The 20,812-nt window shown below is 37.3% G+C and overlaps 1 protein-coding gene across 4 annotated transcripts in view; it reads right to left on the bottom strand.

Annotated features, from left to right (window-relative positions):
• kcnip3b (Kv channel interacting protein 3b, calsenilin) overlaps positions 1–20,812 on the bottom strand; it is a 39,207-nt gene continuing 18,395 nt past the window's right edge. For 2 of the 4 annotated variants that reach the window (XM_067520143.1, XM_067520142.1), the window contains exons 3-8: positions 6,406–6,530; positions 6,228–6,297; positions 5,260–5,438; positions 4,222–4,326; positions 4,074–4,136; positions 1–470 (exon numbers count right to left, since the gene is read on the bottom strand). In XM_067520143.1, the coding sequence (XP_067376244.1) occupies positions 423–470; positions 4,074–4,136; positions 4,222–4,326; positions 5,260–5,438; positions 6,228–6,297; positions 6,406–6,530 (590 nt within the window). In that variant the 3' untranslated portion in view covers positions 1–422. Of the gene's footprint in view, positions 471–4,073; positions 4,137–4,221; positions 4,327–5,259; positions 5,439–6,227; positions 6,298–6,405; positions 6,531–8,839; positions 10,054–15,032; positions 16,569–20,812 lie in introns of those variants that run through there. The other 2 variants (XM_067520145.1, XM_067520144.1) reach the window with 2 other exon arrangements.

Here is a 20,812-nt window from a genome sequence, read left to right on the forward strand (position 1 = left end):
GAGAGAGAGAGAGAGAGAGAGAGAGAGAGAGAGAGAGAGAGAGAGAGAGAGAGAGAGAGAGAGAGAGAGAGAAATGAGGTGTATTAAAGCTAGGATCCATATGTGCTCAAGTCAGTGGATTCTTGTAAGCATCTTCATGTCTTCTGTTTCTTTAGCACACTGAAAAGATGGGGATTTTACCCTGGAAGATCTTCTTCTGTATGTAGCAGTCCTTTTAATCCTAAAGCAGTTGCAAAATACAGCTAACGGAGCGTGGCGAGAAATTAAAAAACTTCTAGTTGCCCTATATTTACCTACATTCTATGTGCCAAGATGTCATGCTTTTTGTGAAGTGTGGGTGAGGTGCATAGGTGTGCTTTCTGTGTGTGTGTGTGTTGTACTCATGGGCAAGTAAAGGAAAACAAGAAAAGCATCCTAATTCCTTATATCACATTCTCAAATAGCTGCATGGAGTTCATGATGTTCTCATCCTGGAAAAAAGATAAAGAAAAGCGTTTATCATTTGATCAGAATTTGAATTGAGCAAAAGCTTAGAACACATCCGAGAAAGCAGGTTTAATAACCTCCTACCCTCCTAGGTAGACTCTATCTGCTTATTACATTAAGAAAAGTCAACATTGATGGATTTGCAATAATATAATTCAACAGTGTTATAAGGATTAGGATGGGCCCCTGGGCACAGACGGGCAATAGACAGACATAGGACCATCAGATTCTCATATTTTATTCACAATAGATCACAAACAACATATCCGATGTTGAAACTGAGACATTTTACCATTTCATGGAAAATATTAGCTCATTTTGAATGTGATGTCAGGAACACATCTCAAAAAAGTTGGAACAGGACGATGTTTACCATTGTGTAGCATCCTCCCTTTTTTTAACAGAAGAGTCTGGAAAGTGAGGAGACTAGTTGCTGGAGTTTAGGAGAGGAATGTTGTCCCATTCTTGTCTGATGCAAGGTTCTGGGTGCTCAATAGACCGGGCCTTTGTTGCCGGATTCTTTGTTTTATGATGCTCCAAATGTTTTCTATTGGTAAAAATTCTGGACTGCAGGAAGCCCAGTTAAGCACCCAGACTCTCCATGGCAAAGCCATGCTGTTGTGATGGATGCAGTATGTGGTTTAGCCTAGTCTTGTTGAAATATGCAGAGCCTTCCCTAAAAGAGACGCCGTCTGAATGGGAACCTATTTTGCGCTTAAACCTGGGATGCCCACGCCATAACAAGCTCGATGGTCCCTTTCCCCTTTAGTCCACAGGACAGGGTTTCCATGGTTTCCCAAAAACAAGTTTCAAAATTTGATTAATCTGACCACAGAACAGTTTTCCGTTCTGCCTCAGACCATTTTAAATGAGCTTTGGCCCAGAGAACACAGTGCCTTTCTGGATCGAGTTCACATATGGCTTCTTCTTTGCATGATACAGCTTTAACTTATATTTGTGGATTGCACAGCCCATGCAGTGATGTCCAGTAGAGAATCATGTCTGTTTTAATGTAGTGCCGCCTGAGGGCCCGAAGATCACATGCATCCTGTTTTGTCCCTTGTGCACAGAGATTCTTCCTGATTCTCCTGATAATATTATATGGTGGGAAAGTGTTGTTTCACAATTTTTAGACGTAGTTTGTCACAGATTGATGAACCTCTGTCCATCTTTACAAATGAGAGGCTCTGCATCTTTGAAATCCTCCTTTTTTTTTGCCAGTTAAACTAATTAGTTGTCAAATGCTCCTCCATTTTTTTTATTTGCAGCAATTACTTTTCCAGAGTTTTGTTGCCCCTCTTGCAACTTTTTTGAGATGTGTTGCTGCTATTAAATTCAGAACGAGCTAATATTTTGGTAAAATGTCTCAGTTTCAACATCTGATTTCACATCTCTTTATGTTTTATTGTAATAAAATATGGGTTAATGAGATTTGCTAATCTGTAGTAGTGATGTAGTTTCACTTTGGTCAGGTTATTTTTACTTTTGTATAAGCTCTGTGACTCAAACACATGCTGATGTGGTTATAAGGTAACACTTTCTAAGTATTTGTCACTCCTGATCTCTTTGACAAGTACTCAGGGCCCCTGGGTTTGTGCCCAATAGGCCTGAGATCCAGTCACTGCAATAGCTAAATAAAGGACAGAATTTCCTGTTCAATTCAGTAGAAATTAAAAGAGAAATAGGGACCATTAAAGCACATTTATCTTTGAAACACAGCAGCAACAGCAATGATAGAACCAAGAGTAGTTTGAGCAAAGAGTTTCTAACACACTGAATTTGGGGTGGTTGCTGACTTTCCTCAATCGATGATGGAGTTAATGTAACTATTACCTTAGAAAACATGTTTGTTCAGCTGTAGCCTAATGTGGGCAAAGTGCTGTTGGCAGATGCAGCAGCAAATTAAATCAATAATTGTAACCTTGTTCAACCCAGTAATAATGATGTTGGTGATTTGCAGTTAAAATAGTGTTATAAACGCTAAATCTTAGATATTTAAGTTAAAGTTTAGCTAAATAGTATTTAATGACAATATTTTAACACACGCTTAATGTAAACACGGAACTGCTAATGAAACCAGTTAAAGCCATATTGTATGCAGCTATATTCAAAACTCAAATCTGTTTTATAAGACTAGTCCAAAAGTTAAACATGGTGACAGAAATGTCAGTTTTTTAACTAAAGTTGTTTTGCAAAGATGTTTTCATATTTTTACCTAAGTAAATAATATTTCCACCACCACTTTTTGTAGGTTAGTGGTATCCTGTTTTAAAGTAATGTACAGTACTGTAAAAAGAAAAGTAGTAGTTTACTTGCTAAAGCACTTTTAAATGTGGAATAGGTTGTTTGGTTTAAGGGGAACAGAGTAATCGATTTGTAGCAATGTAACACACATATAACCACATCCAGATTTGTGTTTTTTTGATAGTTTGAAGCTATGCTCTTATATTTGAGATCTTTGGCACAATTACTACTTTTGTAATTTGTGAAATATGATATGTTAACAAGACAATTACCAAAGTTTTTTTAATATAAAAATGTACAGGTTTTTATATAAAAGATAAAAGATATAAACCTTTTTCCCACTTTGATCTGTTTCGGAGTTCTGTTAGTACAGCTGTTAGTATTGCAGCAGATTTGTTGCCCAATATTTAAGTAAACATACAGATGATCTCAATCTTAATATTTACTCTAACTTTGTAGAAAACAGTTCTTGAAAGAAGGCAAAAGTCAGATATTTGCTGAATGTTATCTAATGTTAGCTATGCCTGCATGATGAGCTATTTTAGGAAAAAAAAAAACAATCATACTTTGTTTGGTATTTTATCTAACACTAGTAAATAGAAAACACGGAAATGTTTAGAGGGTGCAATTCAAATTTAAATACCATCAAACAAGGTGTTTTTTAAACAATATTTGCATATTTGGGTTATGTGTTGTTTAGCTGTAGTTCAGCAGACTCATGATAAGCCTGCAAATGTGTGGTTGGCTTTTAACACATGCCCATATTTATCAGTCTTCTCAGAAAAATGCCCTGAAGTTGCACTTTTGCTGGGTGTGAGAGATAAAACACATTTAACAAGTTACTTCCGCCTGCTTGCAGTCATGCCTAAAAGCAACTTTTGAGTCATCACATCTATGCTGAGTCAAGAAATATGACATGATTTTCCCAACACTTTCAATAGTTTACAAGAAATCAATGCCAATTTATTTAGTGATGTTACTTTGGAAGATCATATAAGATGTTTTATTTGTGCAAAATCAATAATTGTAAATATATATGATTTCTAAATATTGGATTAGAGTGAAACCTAATAGACATGAAAATGATGCTGAGCAAGGAACATTTTATACCACATTAATTAAGTGCAGACAGTGAAGAACGAGTGGTGTCACACCCTTATTGACAATCTATTCTTACTTGTACTACTTCAGCTAATGAAATATGACTATTATTATCATTATTATTATGAAAATCACACAGAAAAAAAGTACAGGTGCTAAGGTGGTTTTGGTTTTGCCAGTGCAGCACCTGTTTGTGGATTTTTTTTTAAGTGAGTGGTGCTGGATAGAAAGAAGTGATTCACCTTCTGACAGGTCTCAATAAACTCTTCAATAGTCACTACACCGTCCCGATTTTTGTCCATTTTCTGCAGGAAAAAGAAAATTATGTAAAAAAAATAAAAAATAAAGAAAAATCTGTAAGAACATCTTCAGGGAAGATTTGTGTGCAACCTGAAAGAACTTGTCCACATGTTCAGATGGAGCATCATCTCTAACACAGGGGTAGGTGTACCTCCCCATCATGTCGTAGATTGACTTCATGATTGCCAACATCTCCTGAGGAGAACAGGAAAGAACCAAAGTTCAAACAATAATTTATTGCTTTTCATCCACTGTGACTAGATTCTAATTGTACATTATACCACGTGTAAATAAGACTTACTTTGCAAACACGAACAAGAAAAGATTAAGCATGAACAATGCAGCACCTCTCAGACCAATCAGAAAGTCACAATATTACTTTGGTTTCACCCTAAATTAATATTACATTACCCAAAATGTAGTTCATAAAAACCAACATGTGTCATTTCTGAGGTTTGGCAAATTATAGGTCACATACATGTGATCATACTGTATGTGATGTAATCTTAATTTAACAATTTCCACAATGGACGTTCTAGATTTGAAACATGATAAATGGAAAGAGAAACTAACACATCATTCCAAGCAGGTGCACAGTACCTGCATATAGTCGGATTTTTTAATTGTTACTTTAAAGGAGTATGTTTTCCTACAAAATCCATCTTTGATTAGCTTCAACAAATTAGTGGTGGCATTTAAAAAAAAGGAAAATGTGGAAGTGATTTTGATTATGATGTTACCAGGAATCAATCTTTACAACAAAGTTGATGTAATGTTCACCCCCACAAAAAGTGCTTTAAATGCAACACATAATAAACTTAATTCATGTAAAAACTGAGTTCCATAATAACTGAATTTGAAGTAATATATGAGCTCTTTACTGTAGTTTGTGTGTGACTGCCTGTGCACTAATTCAAAGGCAATAAAAAAATATTGCGGGGATAATTTGAAATATGACATCTGCCTGTGTTTACAGACAAAAAAAAAACAGTTTACACACACACACACACACACACACACACACACACACACACACACACACACACACACACACACACACACACACACACACACACACACACACACACACACACACACACACACACACACACACACACACACACACACCTCTTTAGTGATGTAGCCATCCTTATTAATATCATAGAGGTTAAAGGCCCAGTTGAGCTTCTCAGTGACTGAACCTCTGAGCAACACCGACAGGCCGATGACAAAGTCCTCAAATCGGATCGAACCATTTCTGTCAATGTCAAATGCGTTGAACAGGAAGTGAGCATAGGTGGTGGCGTCTGTGAACAAAAGGAGTCAGTCATAGATTAACTGGGCTGTGATTTTCCAAAGGACCTAGTAAAAATTGACAGAAAAGACAGAAAATTATTAGAGTGGATAGGAGGGCTGGACCTTATGTTTGAGTCCCAGTGGTTTTATTACTTGCTTTGGACCTTTCCCTCTAATTTCCTCGTCTAACTCTGCTTAGGCTCAATTAGTTATTATAACAATGTTATTGCCTAAATTGTACAATAAGACTGTGTTTTCTTGCCTCTCTAAATAAACAATTTGCACCAATATTACTGGATGAGCAAACAGTGCACATTTAGCTTCAGCATTATAATATTTGAATAAAATGGTTTGGTTGAGATAAGCATGAATTATAGTGTAGCGTAAGTCTATTAACTTTACAACAGATGTAGGCGGGGGAAAAAAGTGTGCTCTTTGGAGAGGTAATGTTAAATCCCTGCTGATTGGCTAATAGGTAAATGACTGTACAGATTGTGGCAGAGTGTCGCAGATAGTATAAGTGGATCATAGGGAGGGAGGGCTGGGTGGAGCAGAGTAGATTGATTTGCATGTATTAAAGTAGAAGATCTGTACACTTCTTTCTGCACTGTGATAATCTATACTCTTAAGTGTCTCTTGCAAATCTTGCAAAAAAACATGCAAAATTTGTCAAGAAAAAAGCATTTGGTTTAAAAAAAAACCTTTAGTAACCATTAATTGGACCAACCCTCCCTTTGTTTCTGACCCCACTTATAATTTCCACACAGCCCCTAAGAGGGGAGATTGTTTTAAAGTCTAACCTCCTTGGGGAAAAAACTGAGAATAGATGGACTTAAATGTCTCCTCATCAACCATCCCGCTGGGACACTCCTGCTCAAAGAAAAAAAGAAAAAGAGAAATATAATTTAGGATAATCAAGTTTATAAAGCAAAATAATGGTAGCAAATGAATAAACACCATCTCAGCTCTCAAACATACATTCTTGAAGCCTCGATAGAGAGACTGAAGCTCCTTCCTGGTGAACTTTGTCTGAGTCTGAAGCTGATCCAGCCCCTCCGGCTGGTGACGGACCGTCGACAACTCCAAATCACTGTCGCTGCTGTCTGTTGGAGAAACAGAGAAAGAGAGAGAAAGGGGTGGATAGACAGACAGGAAAGGAAAAAAGGAAGCAGGATGAGGCAGACATTGAGTGTGTGGATGCAGGTCCAGGAATGGGTGGGATCACACATTCAACAGGGTGTATTTTTTTATTACAGAGAAGGAGAAGAAACGTGCGAGTGTAAAAGAGAGAGGAGCAAAATGCAAGTGAACGAGGGAGTTAAAAAGACGGGAAGGTACTTTCTTTATGGCAGAAATGTCACCAAACAGGTTTTGGGCTTTAAAGAAAAGCCACTGCAGAAAGTCTGAATTTCATAAATTCAATTGCTTTTTAACTCACAGGGCAAATCACAATGTAATGAGGCTTTTCTGGTCACACACTAAGAGAAAGCACTGCACGACTGGGAGAAAGAAAACATTCAAGAAAGGAGGGAAGTTTTCTCAAAGTATACTTGGGTTTCTACTGTTATCATACTCACCATCTTCAGACAGAGAGAACAGAGGAGGAGGGGTGTTGACACCAATGGATGGAGTAAAAGAGTAAATGGAGAATAGTGGGAGAAGGATAGTAAGAGGAAGAAAAAAAAAGGAAAAAAAGAAAACAAGTCAAATCAGATCAGAGTGGTTTATATGATGGTTCCTGAGCAGTTATATTATGGTAAAACATCCACAGAGCAGAGCAATACAATACCCTGTAAAACAAATACACTGAAAACTCTGCCTTTAGGGTTCAGATAAAACAATCAGATGGTGGAGCTCAGAAGGAAATGGCAGGAGCTGACCTCTGACCTTGTGACCACCAGATCCCACTGAGAAAATTATTCAAATCAAAAGTAGGTCTCCCCTGTTGGTCTAACCCGAGCCCAAGTTTATGCTGATTATTAACCTGTTTAATGTTTCAGTTGAAAGGCTTATGGTAGATCATGTTCACACTGAAGTGAGCGACATGTCTGACATGTCATATAGACCTGACTGACACATTGGCTCTGGGTCAGTTTTATCAGCTGGTGTCAGATAAATTGCAAAAGATAAATTGCAAATAAGTTGAAAATATTGTTTATAATGGCCATTAAGTGAGAAGAGTGCTTGAATTGAGTGATTTCATGTTTTTTTAATAGTTCTACAGTATTAAGGACATTAACAACAGCATAATTTTCTCTCTTATCTGACAGCTGCTGAGGTTACTCAATTAGTTTTCCAGAATCCTTCCTAATGCCAGAAGAAAATAAGCTAATGAGCCATTAACGTATACAGAGGCATTATACTCAGTCTTACTCATATACAGAATAATTTAATGGCAAATTATATTTTCTTACATCTCCAGACAATTATTGTACAGTGATTGGTAGCACTTATGCTTTCTCTGAAGATATTATACCACTAGTTTCCCCAAAGATTTTAAAGCTGAGACACAGAAACCTTTTCAGAACATTCATCCCTTTAGCTCATGTCTTTAGTGAGTTGACAAAAAATATTAGACCATCAGCAAACACACTATAAAACAAACACGTGCCCACTGACAACAGCAAATATAACCCCAATTCCTTTTTGATTTGCAGCAATTACTTCCAACTTTTTCAAGATGTGTTGCTGACATCAAATTCAAAAAGAGCTAATATTTTCCATGAAATGGTAACATATCTCAGTTACAACATCTGATATGTTGTTTATGTTCTATTTTGAATCAAATATGGGTTTATGAAAATTGCAAATTTTATTTACGTTTTACACATTGTTCCAACTTTTTCGGAATTGGGGTTACCTTAATAATATTAATAATAACAAACAGTATGTTGTTATTGTAGGACTCACATACAAATAGATGTGGTTTTTCAAGATCAGACATTTTGATATCAAGTATAATTTTTGCAACTTCCTATAGAACTTCCTTTTAATCTTCTGTTGTATTTCTTTCAAAATCTATTTGTTGTTGTAAACTAATTACATAACATAAATGTGGCCAACATTCTAGGGTATTGAAACATTGAACATTGATGGTTTTGGTTGTTTCTTAGGGTTTGGTGATGTCCACCCACCATTCTTTAACGAGTTTTCCAATCCTTGATTAATAAAGAAACCACTTTTGTGCATTTTGTATCTTTTATGTAAGCTCCTCACAACTAAAGGATAGATTGTGAGACTAATCCTCCTACTCATCCCGTTAGGTATAATTATCCAGACTTTCACAAAGGTCTACAAGAGGATTGGAGTTCAAAAACAGACAAGCAACAAAACGAAAACATCCTTTAGCCCCCTCGCTGCATGTCCGCCGCGTCCTACTCCTCCTCACTGCCCCTGTCCCATGTTGCCTCACCGGTCTCAGTGATGTCGATCAAGCCAAGCAGATGCATCAGTTTGAGGAACATAATCACCAAGCAGACGATGCCAACTGTCTGAAGTCCCTCCGTCTCCCATCTCACACTCATCTTCCCCTCTTCTTCTATCTTGTCTTCCACGGTCCCTTTCTTGCCTTTTCCCCACTACTACATTATTGTGCGTACTACACACCTTTTCATCAGTTCATCAGTCTCTGAAACAGTGTCACTCACTCATCACTCTGTCTTCCCCCCCTGCAGCTTCTGTTACTGTATTTAGCACTCCTCTCCTGCCTTTTTAATTGACTGTCTTTTCCCAGTGTTCTCCTTCACACAAAAGCATCTTTCATGACATTCTCTACAACTAAATGCAGGTCCTCTATTAAGGTCAAGTGGATTTGATTATTGCTGTAAAAATACATCTATAAAAAGCGGGAGTAAAAAAAATCCCCTCCAAAAATGCTGACCACCATGTTAATCCATGGGAAATCCAATCAGATAGAGAGCAAGCTTAGGTGCTCTCACATCACACATGTAGTTTATTTTTTTTGGCATAAATTTGGTTTGGGATTCCTCCAATGAATAATCCCTCTGGTTTGGTGACAAAAACCTCATCCAAGACCCAGACGACATGTATCAGCTGAGCACGACAAAACAATTGATGCTCTGCAGCGTCCTCCTCTCTATCCTCCCTCCACCTCACATCTTCACTTCAGCAAATTAACCTGTGAACTCCTGAGGAACCAGAGAAAAGCAAAAATCCCCCCAATTACAATCAAATGACAACAAATACCTCACATAATCAAATATTGCAGCTCTAAATAGACAACACTAGCATTTTTTAAATTTTATTATTTTTGCTAAATGTCACACTGGAAACAAAAAGCCCTTAAGGAACCAAAGATAACTGATGCAAAGGTTTACAGGTGTCCTGAATCCCGTTTTACAGCTCCACTTTCTAATTGTTCTCCTCGCTCTCCTGGGGTCTCTAACACAGATTTAATAGTGCATTACCTCAGCAGAGTCCTGTCAAATACTCATTCTCAAACAGTGAGAAAATGCTCCCAGAGGCCCTGTGACACTTCAAATCTCATTTCATTGTCTCATTTTGGACAATTTGCTGCTTCCCTCTAGTGGAAAAACATGAAACAACGGAGACAAGATACCAGAACAAGAGTTGTTTTTTCATTAACTGAAAATAAAATGCATCTTCTTATGCACTTAAATCTATATTTAAAAAAAAAAAAAGCTTCCTTTTCGCTCTTTCTCGCACTTGAATCTCTGATTTTTGCTTGCCTTGTACCGCACTTGTAAGTTGCTTTGGATAAAAGCGTCTGCTAAATGACTAAAAGTAAATGTAAATGAACAGATTACTTCCTAGAGATTTAAATTATAATCAAAGTTCTTTGCTCTGTTGTTATGATGTTCTTACATATAATATGTGAAATATTTACCCAAAGAAAAGACTTTATTGTATAAAAAGATATCTGTCACTACAGCATGTATCACAATAAATGTTTATATTTTTATCTCTCAAGTGTTAAAAATAAAAAGGATGAAAAAATAAATATGTGTTTTTGTTATATTCTTAGCAGTAGTGTAGGTCCACATATACTGTATATGGACAATCAGTATCTTCTTAAATGTCAGCTTTGATTAAAGGATTTGGTTAAGAATTTTGGAAGAACTGTGTAGGAATTAAAATATGAAACTATTTTTGTTCACAGATCCCCAATTTCACTAGCTCAAAAAAATATATTTTTTGAGTTTAGCATAATCATATATTAACATTTTGGTTAATACCCAATGCTTAGTGGTGATGCTCTGCCAGCTCTTCACTGTTATTTTTAGTTCTTTCTTGATTTGTTTTACCTTCAGCCAGTGACATGGACATTCGATTGGCTTCAGGTGACTGACATGGCCAAGGATTAGCAGTCAAGTAATAAACTGACACTTTAATTTAGAATTGTTGTCTGTGCAAATACTCCAGAGTTACTAAAATCCGGGATTCCTACACTTTTCATACAAATAGTCTATGCAGTTTAAACTAATCTTGGTTGCTTCATGTGTGAGGGGAAAAGGTAAAGGGAACATGTCGTCCTCATCCCCAGAGAAATTAGAACTTTTCTTACAGACAGGTAGCACTAAGGATAGTTTGGAGTGAGGAAATATTTCTTTCACTGTGATATGTAGAAACACCTCTCACTAGCTGATACATTATATGTTTGTTCGGAACATCCAACATGAAATTTAAATATGTAATTTTTGAAACCGGGTGACACCCTCATTCTGATAATTAGAATGTTATAAATACTCTGTTACATGATCTAAAACCCATTCGAAAACATGGAAATAGATGGAAGCAAATAAGACCACTAATTTACCTCCCATCTCCCTGTGCAGCGTATTGATGTTACGGACTAAAATATCCTGCGCGAGAGTCAAATGTGGAGTAAAAATACCAGATACTGGTATCAGAGAGCCTCAGGAAAAGGCTCATGCATCTCTAAAGCCAAGGCTACCTTTGGCATTGATCTCATCCCAAAATAGGACCAAGGTAGAACCCACAACTGACATCAGAGACTAAAAAAACTTAAAAAAACAATCAAAGACTATGTTTTGATTTGAGATCAGATCGTTAAACGGGACTATTCACAAACATAAGCACAAACATACACACATCCACACAGGAAGTGTGAAGGTACGTATTTGTTTTGTAGTGCAACATTAAAGGCTCTTTTCTTGAGTGCTGATGACATCAATAATGCAACAAATTAGCTATTAAACCTTAATAGCCAGCTACTGATAAATGATGTTTAATGTACTCCTGATGCTAAATGTAGAATATCTGCCTTCACAGTTTTAAAGCAAATTTCTGTTTTAACACTGTAAAACACTTAAATAATAATGTGGCTGATATGGTTTTACCCATATAAGAAAACAAATAATATCCTACAGTATAAACTCCATACTCAAGTAAAAAGTAGAAAAAGTATTGGCCTACAAATATTTTTCACTACATGGTACCACTTTGCATCTTTTACTCAAGTAAAAGTAATAAGTGGATTATCTACATTTTGCATTAGTAAAAAATCTAAATTACTCCACTATGTATTTTAAACAATCCTGATTATGGTAATTATGGCATGCAGATCTTATTTTTAACAGGTGTTTAACCTATAATTATACATCAGCATTTATTAGTTCACAATATGTTTACTAAAAAAACATAATATTTTCACCAACAGGTGGTATAAATGTTGGACTTTCATTGCATGTCATGGCCTCATCTGCCCCCTCAAGCGTCCTGTCTATAAAGGTCCATGGTTGGATTAGGATGGACTTCAAAAGTACAGTGTTGTCTTAAAAACTGAGATCCTATTAAAAATATGTGCTATTTTTGTAAACCTGGAAACTATCAGGAGGGTTTAGAGAAATAAGAATTTAGTGGTGTTACATAAAATAAAGAAATATCTAGGAAACTGCACTTAAAATGTTGAGTTGTATCCATTGGAGCATGTGTTTTAATTTGATCCATTCATCACAAGCTTGTTAACGTAAATCAACCTTCAACCATTGTTCTCCTATAAAAAAAAGCTTTGTGCCTAAAATTCCAACATTCAATTTATTAAATATGATGCGTTACTAGCACAAAATATATGAAGTAGGTAATAGTAGTTTCAACTACAACATAACGATACCTAATAAAGTATCAAACGTGAAAGTAGTTAATATACATCAGAATGAGAGGGGTTTAGTATTACAGTATTATATACTTTATCACTGGAAATATAACACATGCATAAATGTTAAAGGACATCTTGCTAATGATACTTTTGTACATTGACTAAAGTTATATATTAAGTGCAGGACAAGAATAGTTTTACCTTGTAGTATTTCTACAAAAAACTACTTCTTCCAGTACTGCTCATATTTGAGTTAACAAACTAAACTTCGAAGCTATTCAATTTATAAACTACAGAACATTTAATCATTTTAAAGGTGAAATCAGAGTTTGAAAATGAACTTTAAAAAAATGACAGTAGTAGTGAAGTAATATACATTTGTATATACTGGAAATACGCAGTCAAAGAAAATGTACCACAGTATACTAAAGTTAACATGAAGACGCTGAAGCGGGTGAGATAATGAAACTGCAGATGCTAAATTAGTTCCACTGGGAGATGACGAAGGAGTGAAGATGAAGACATGTGATGAGAATTTTGGAGGCTACTGAGGGATGGCCAGTGTCCTTCATGGTCCTGGAGGAGTACTCCAGGCTCCATATTTAGGCGGCCTTAGAGAATGCCTGTTCAATACTGCATGTATAATTGATGTGGCGTAATGCTAAACCAGGGTGTAGGCCCTGCCACAGAGGGGGGAGGAGGGATGAGGGCAATATTGGGGAAACTGAAGATTGAAGAGATTGAGAGGAGTGATAAATTATGAAAGGACATCACTGGTGTTTTTGTTGTATTTATTACTCATGATGCCGAACTGTATGAGAAGCACTAATGTTCCGACTGGAGCCTTCCTGCTGTAATTGTCTTGGCACGCTGACGGCAGGGCATTCTGACTCGCTGGCCTTCAGCCTAAAAAGTCTAATCAAAGGGAGCTGTATCATTCGAAGAGCCATATCTGATGTCTCTCTTACAGTCCTAAATGTACACAGTCTACCAAGGTTTTATGCAAGCAACTCAAACATCCCATTAACCTTTTCCACTCAGATGCTGATCTTCAGTGTTGTATTGTGATTCTCCAATACTGAATTTACAACTATCACAGTATTTCAGTTTTACTTTATTTGATGATCTCTGGAGCAGGAACACTGTCTACTCATAAAACAACTAGCCACGCCTTATTTATTTTGTTTAAAATGTTGTACATTGTCCATCATGACTGCTATTAGCAGTGTATGTCAAAAGGCAACTGTTGACTGTTGGCCAGATGGTCAATTAGTCCATAAAACTATGCAACTATGCCTCATGTCTGTTTTATTTAGTTTTCTCATGTTGTGCCTGTACTCTACTTCACATTTGTCTCTGCGTATAAAGCACTTTGTTACTTCCGAACTAAACAGTGAAATATAAACATTTTGTGTACTTTAATATTTTTGACTTGAACAGACCAGTAGAGGTTTTCTGACCCTTTACTATCAATATTACAATATATTATTATTAAAAAAACATGCAAAAGTACAAAAGCAGCTCAGCAAAATAGCCCTTATAACAATGTATTATTGTTATTGGGACAACATTGATAGTGTATGTACTGGATCTGATGAAGGTGTGGTTTGTTAAAACTATCACAATAGTTAGCATAATTTATAATCAACAAAACCACTAGAACATCAATTAGACAAAAAAAATGTAAACTAATAAAATGTGTTTTTTCCTTTGTGTACATTATTCTTCAGTTTCTCCTTTTTGCATATGTGTGATTAAAATATTGACTATTTCTTGCATAAACCAACTGCCAGATGTGTTTATGAGGAGGCAAGTGTCTAGTGTGTGAAAGCCTTGCATTGGTTGGCTGAGAAACACAAAAACATTTTATTTTACTCTTTGTGGAGTAAAAAGAAGAGCCCTGTGTTTTACTTGGCTATGTGACAATGCATTTTTCAGATAATCTAGAAAGGTCAACTTTAGGAAAACTGAAAGAAAGCAGGTCAGCTGAAGGAAAATGTAATATTTTAGTATTTTACCAAATTTGGTAATACACCAACAATAGGTTTGGATATTTAAAAACTAAAGGGTTAACTAGAAGGTTAGCACCTCAATTAACATTTTCCTTTACATTCATATTTATTCATTTAGTAGACACACCTTTTCTAATTTACATTTATGAGCAGTGACATTACATCTTACAAGCTGTTGTAAATGTGTAGTAGTGTGTCTATGAACAACTATAACTCTGTGGAGGCTGGTAGATTATGAATGACATTACAGTAAACCTCAGTTGTCAGGGTGTAAGTTATGAATCCTGTGCATAAATAAATGCTTTATGCCCATAGTGTGTTTGTGTAAATGTTTATATAGTGCTTAAAAAGTATAAGTACTATATAAACATATATAGCAGGGGAGTTACAGTAAAGTGAAGCAGTGAGTCATCCTCAGTGTACTTGACAGAGAACAGTGGAACCAAACTGCAGGTGGCGGTTAGTGAGTACAGGGGCCTCAGCAGGGCCCTTACCTTCAAACGAGGACATGGGCTCCAAGATGCCAAACTGCTTGAGAACTGCCATGAAAAGGATGATGACCACGCCGATGGCAAACAGCTCCATGCCCTGGATCCCCATGACTTCAGGACAAGGAGGGAGGCTACTCCAGGGCAAGATTGCACGAGAAGGCCTGGCCCCAGGGAGAGTTAAAGGGAAGCCTGGGCCGGCCTGAGTAATGCTGGGCCAGGCTACTCAACAACAAGTGTTTTCAATAGAGGTGAGCCAAGAAATGACAGGAATCAGTCTGGTTGGTGTGAGACTGCATGAGTTTGTTTCCAGACCCGGGAGAAAGCATGAGAACCAGACCAGCACGCTGGATGAAGGCTGCTCTAATGTCAACACCAATGCTGAAGTGGAAAATATGTGGAAGCCGACATATATGGAAAACCTCTTTCTCTAGACCCATGAGGGAAAATGGGGGTTGTGTCATGAGCCATTTGTTACAGTGCATTAAAGGAGACATTTAGAATCGTTTTCCAGACTTTCCTCCTGCTCGCACTTTCAGGAGCTCAGACTGGCGAAGACACAAGTTACTGCTCATGCTCTTAATCCAAACAGCTGTTATAAGTCCTCACACCAAAATTTTACACTCATAAATCACATCTTGGTTTTAGATAAAAATGTCTTTCGGGGAAAGCAAAGAATTTAGCGCTGCCTCAGTGTACATTTTCATACTTTTGCTCCCCTCAGGGAGAAGAAAGTCTGGTTCAATGCAACAAACCTTTTGAAATACAGAGAACAAAACATAAAGGACTCAAGCCCTGTCATCTTCCATGCCATGTAATGGCAAAACATTAGCGATAATAAATAAATTACCCCATTATACGCACCAAACGCACAAGCAATTTCTGAAACCTCAGTTCTGAAACAAAAACATGCTGTAAATACTGTGAAATGCGCAGCAGTTTCTAGTCTGAGCAGCAGCTGCTCGCCATAATTAATATGAGACGAAATGGGCAAAAAAATAAAGAACTGGTTAGAACAAGGCTGTTGTGCTCAAATAATTTAAAAAACCGATCAAGCGTTTGATTGTGAGAAAGAGTTACTACTGTTTCGGCTTTCTCCTGCTGTATTTCTCTTAAAACCATCAGTAATCCTCAGGACCACCAAACACCTTCTTCTAAATTTTTACATTTAGGCTCGGTGGTGTTGTTCCATCTTATTCCGTCCACTTTACTGATCTCCAAAGTCAGGTCCAGATATGGAAGAGTATGGCTCTGAAGACAAGGCACTTAGTGCAGCTACAGCAGCGTCCAGGGAGGGAAATCCTGAGAAACTGAGCTGAAGAGCTGTGGGAAAAGAAACCTCCTCCCTCGCCGTCTACCTCCTCTGCACATATTTTTCCATCACTCCCCGCTCTCTGCAGCTTCAGGATTTAACTGTTGCTGCTTCTAGTTGCAACTTTTCGCTCCAGCTGAGTGTCTTTTCCACCTTAAACCTTCAACCCACTCTCCCTCTTCTGGATTCCACTTACTCCACTGCACTCCTCTTTTCTCTGTCTGTCCATCTGATTCGCATTTACGCCCCAGTGTGCCTCCTCCTCCTCCCTCCATTTCCCTTGTCATAACTTTGGCCAACCACAGACTTTCTCTATCTTTCTGCTTAGCTTCCTCTTTCCTCTACAAACTGTCCCTTCTGTCTTTGCCTCATGCAGCTCTTGACTTTTCCTTAGTCACCCTGAGGTGGGTTTAGAAATGTTTTAATGGGTGGGCCAGACTGCAGCACAGCTATACAGTAGAAAAGCACATTTGTAAAAAGTTCTTAGTAAAGAATGCAAACATAGAAAGAAATGTTATATTAAGATAACATCACTAAATAAGATACTGAGAAAACAGACCCCTAAAAGAGAGACAAGACCTGCACTTAAAAAGACAGTTATGCATCTTGTTTTCATTATTTTGCATATCTTTTTGATTGATTTGCATAATTTTGCATCCATTTGTATTTCAGGGGTTCCTATATTTATAATCAGTCTTTAATACAAGCATGTAAACACTATCACTGTCCCCCTCTTGCTAATGTAAATGGTAAATGGCCGGCACTTGTCTGGCGCTTTTCTACCTATTGGTGGATAATTTGGAGCCTGTCCCACTTTTTGGACATTTCTCTGTCCCTGTCTCTGTTAATGTTTTTATTAATACATTCATTTGTCATTTACAAAAACAAAAGCTATGCATTATAGCAGACTTAGCTACAAGCTCATTTTTATCTTCTGTCCTCTGGGAGACACAAAACCTTAATATATTTATTAAGCAAATACTAAATGTACTAAGCAACTGAACAAGATAGAGGAAAACAGTCAAACTTATTGGTGAAATAACTTGTTTTAAATATTTTGTGTATAGCTTACCATTTTTACACCACTCACAACAAATGGTTTATAACCACTTCTAGAAGAAGTTACAAAAACAGTACAAATTGTACTGGCATTGTTCACAATATGGCGTCTTCCTGTTGACTCATTCGCTAAGCCGAACAGCCAACAGCAGTGTCACTCCCTGAAGGGTGTAGTTGCAGACCTACGCCGATCAACATGTCAAATCAACAACAAAGCTGCCACTGGGTTCTCACTAATGCCAACGGCGTGTGATACACTGCAAAGCTGAGGCAGAGACACTTCCCCACATCCCGACGCTGGCTCACGGCAAACGGACAGCTAGCTGTGTCCCGGCCTTTAAGCCCCTCTGCTTTCACCTGTTTTTATTTTCTCTGTGAACTACTGACTGTGTCTCAGTGATGAAGAACCCTGTAGAAGAAGGGCTATACATAAAATTCCCAGAATTCCCAGAATTTGTGCAACAGTTTGTCATAGCTATAATGGAAAAATATTATTAGACTGTGTGAGCATGTGTATGAATGTGGTTTTGTTTAGCAGGTCAAAAGAGGATAACTGATGACTCTGCACTTGCTAATGCATCAGGATAAGATGCAGGGAATGGAGGTGTGTGTGTGTGTCCACGTGTGAGTGTGTGTGTGTGTGTGCATTAATGCATTGACTTGAGATACAGTAGGAGACACAGATGGGAGGCCAGAGTGAGAGCGATCAATATCTTTCTGGTGAGGTGGTGGTGATTGTGGAGCTTCCCCACTTTTTTCTGTTTCTGAGAAATTACCAGAAAAGTTTAAAAGTCTAAACCATCCTTTATTAAATCACAAATCTAGTTTCACTCTCTACTGTTGTTATTTCTTTATAAGTTAGAATCTGTGGTGTCCATCTTTAGAGAGCATCCACCAACCTGAAGGTCAAATTTACCTTTCACTCACCACTTTGTGTAGAAGAGGAATTCCCACATGAAAAACACACAAACACACCATCTATGTAGGTTCATTGATGGTTAAGGGAGGAATATGTGCATTTGTGTCTCTTGCATATCAATACTAGTGTAGCAAGTTTGTGCCGTCTCCTGCGTGTATGTGTGTAGTGGTTCCTCTGGGCAGGCCATTAGGAGGCTAACAGGTTTTTAAAAGGTTGGCTTGGCGCTGCCTGCTGACACAACAGTCAGTAAATAGGGAAAGAATATCCAGACTGTTTCCTCTCAGTCTGACACATCAGCAAAAATCACCTCAGTCTTCACCACATTTGGAGAGGAAGTCACGCGGACATGACACTAATGTGTGTAGAGGTATTGTATAGGTAATAATTCTATATCCTGTGGTTTATTGTTCACTTATGAAAGTACTAATGAATTCAACCTGCAGCCCATTCATGACAGCATTTCATTCTTGTCTGGTGATTCAAATATTCTCCAGAGGTGGAAGAAGTATTAAAGAATTTTCAGTACTACTTTTCGAATCCCACAGAGATACTTAGGTCTCCCAAAGAAAACTACTTAAACTAATTCATAATGCAGCAGTAAAGATGTTCAGTAAAACAAGAAATTTGAAACACATTAAACCCTCTCTTCACACTAGCTCTGAATCAATTTTAGACTTTAAACAGTTTCTTGTTTTTAAATCAGTCTCTGGGTTTGAGTCTAAATACATTTGTCAGCTGCTAATTTACTACATTCTGTTACTGGAATTTCTTACCTGTAAATCTACGATGAGCCCAAAATGTTTCTTCACAATTATTTGCTAGTGTTTGTCATCTTTATGATGTGTTTATACCCTTGTTTTCTATATGTGTTTGCATAATTTTACCACATATTTGTCCACATGTTCTATTGGTGTTATAGTTTATTATTTTCTTCTGTGCTATCTAAATGATTGGCTGTGCCCCACCTACAGAGGTAGCAATACGTTCTCTACTACAAGCAAAATTCCTGCATTTCAAAGACTACTGTAAATATAACACTATCAAATATTCAATTATTCGATTATTATTACAAATGCATGTAGGCAGTATCTTAACGTTGCAGGTGGTTGAGGTGGAGCTAAAATTAGCTATGTTATATCTACTACTTTTGAGTTGTTTGGGTTATTGCAATGTATTAACATTTTACAAACTTCTTATCTAAGAAAATTTACTGCTCTTCAATAAACGTTCTGGAGACTAAAGTAGAAGAATATTCACCTGAATTACAAGTGGCCCTTTACTGCAATGCAGTACTTGTTACATCACCATTTGTATATTTATGTGTAAACCCTTCTGTTAACAAGTGAAGAAGAAATTCGTAGTGTTATTTAATAATGGAAGATGAAAGATATGACTGACCCTAATGTTATCATATTAAAAGGATGTTTTTCAAATATAAATATATATTGTGGTTTAGCACATATTTCTAAAAACAAATTTAAAATGATCAAATTAACACTTAATGCTCTTAACTTTGCCACTACTGTTGTTACTTTAAATGGCAGTTAATTATAACGTAGACAACATGATATGACATCATTACAATGATTTATTAACTTTAATTCATTCACTAATTGTGAATAAACAATAGATTTTAATTATTATTCAATTACTAAATAATTTAATTAGAGGAAGCAAAATAATAAATGAAGAAATTAGTGATCAGCAGAGAGAGTGAAGAAGTGAAATAGACAAGAGAAATGAAGATAATTGTCTGCAGGTGAAACCATACGAGCGCTTACCTGAGCGATGATACCTGGCTGCACTGTGGCCACAGTGAGAGAGGCAGCTGGGCCGAGAGAGGCGCCTCCTGGCCTCTACAGAGAGAGCGGCCATCACAGCTCCCATAATGCAGCTGAACTACTCCAACAATAACACTAGCACCGTTAACAAGCTGCTCTCAGATACTTTGGATACTGCTGGAGATCTCTAACAAGGCAAGATTCAAACTTTACCAGACTAAATGCTCAGTCATGGAGATCAATGCTAACAGAATAGTTTGATTGCTGAGCTGCTAAGTTTGATTCCTGGCACAAAAACCCCAGCCCAGACTGAAAGAAGGCAAATGCTGGATCTCATCCACCAACAAAGGAATGGTCCAGTGCTGTACAAAAGGTGATGAGAGTTTACTAGTGTGTGTGTGTGTGTGTGTGTGTGTGTGTGTGTGTGTGTGTGTGTGTGTGTGTGTGTGTGTGTGTGTGTGTGTGTGTGTGTGTGTCTGTGTGTGCGCGCTTTTGACAGAGGCCACATTTGAAAATCTGTTTGAGTTTGTGACACCACATCATAGTGAGATAAAAAAAGGAAGAAGATCAAACAGAAAAGCAGAGCTTCTGACCTTTAACATCACAAACACTGCACACACCTCCACATTTCCCTGTGCCACCTTCACTTCCTCTCTTTTGTTCGATCTCCAAATAGAAATTAAACCAATACGTCCCATATCCTGACCATTATTAT

Source organism: Channa argus, chromosome 11 (genome assembly GCF_033026475.1).
Source record: "Channa argus isolate prfri chromosome 11, Channa argus male v1.0, whole genome shotgun sequence".
NCBI classification, from domain to species: domain Eukaryota; kingdom Metazoa; phylum Chordata; class Actinopteri; order Anabantiformes; family Channidae; genus Channa; species Channa argus.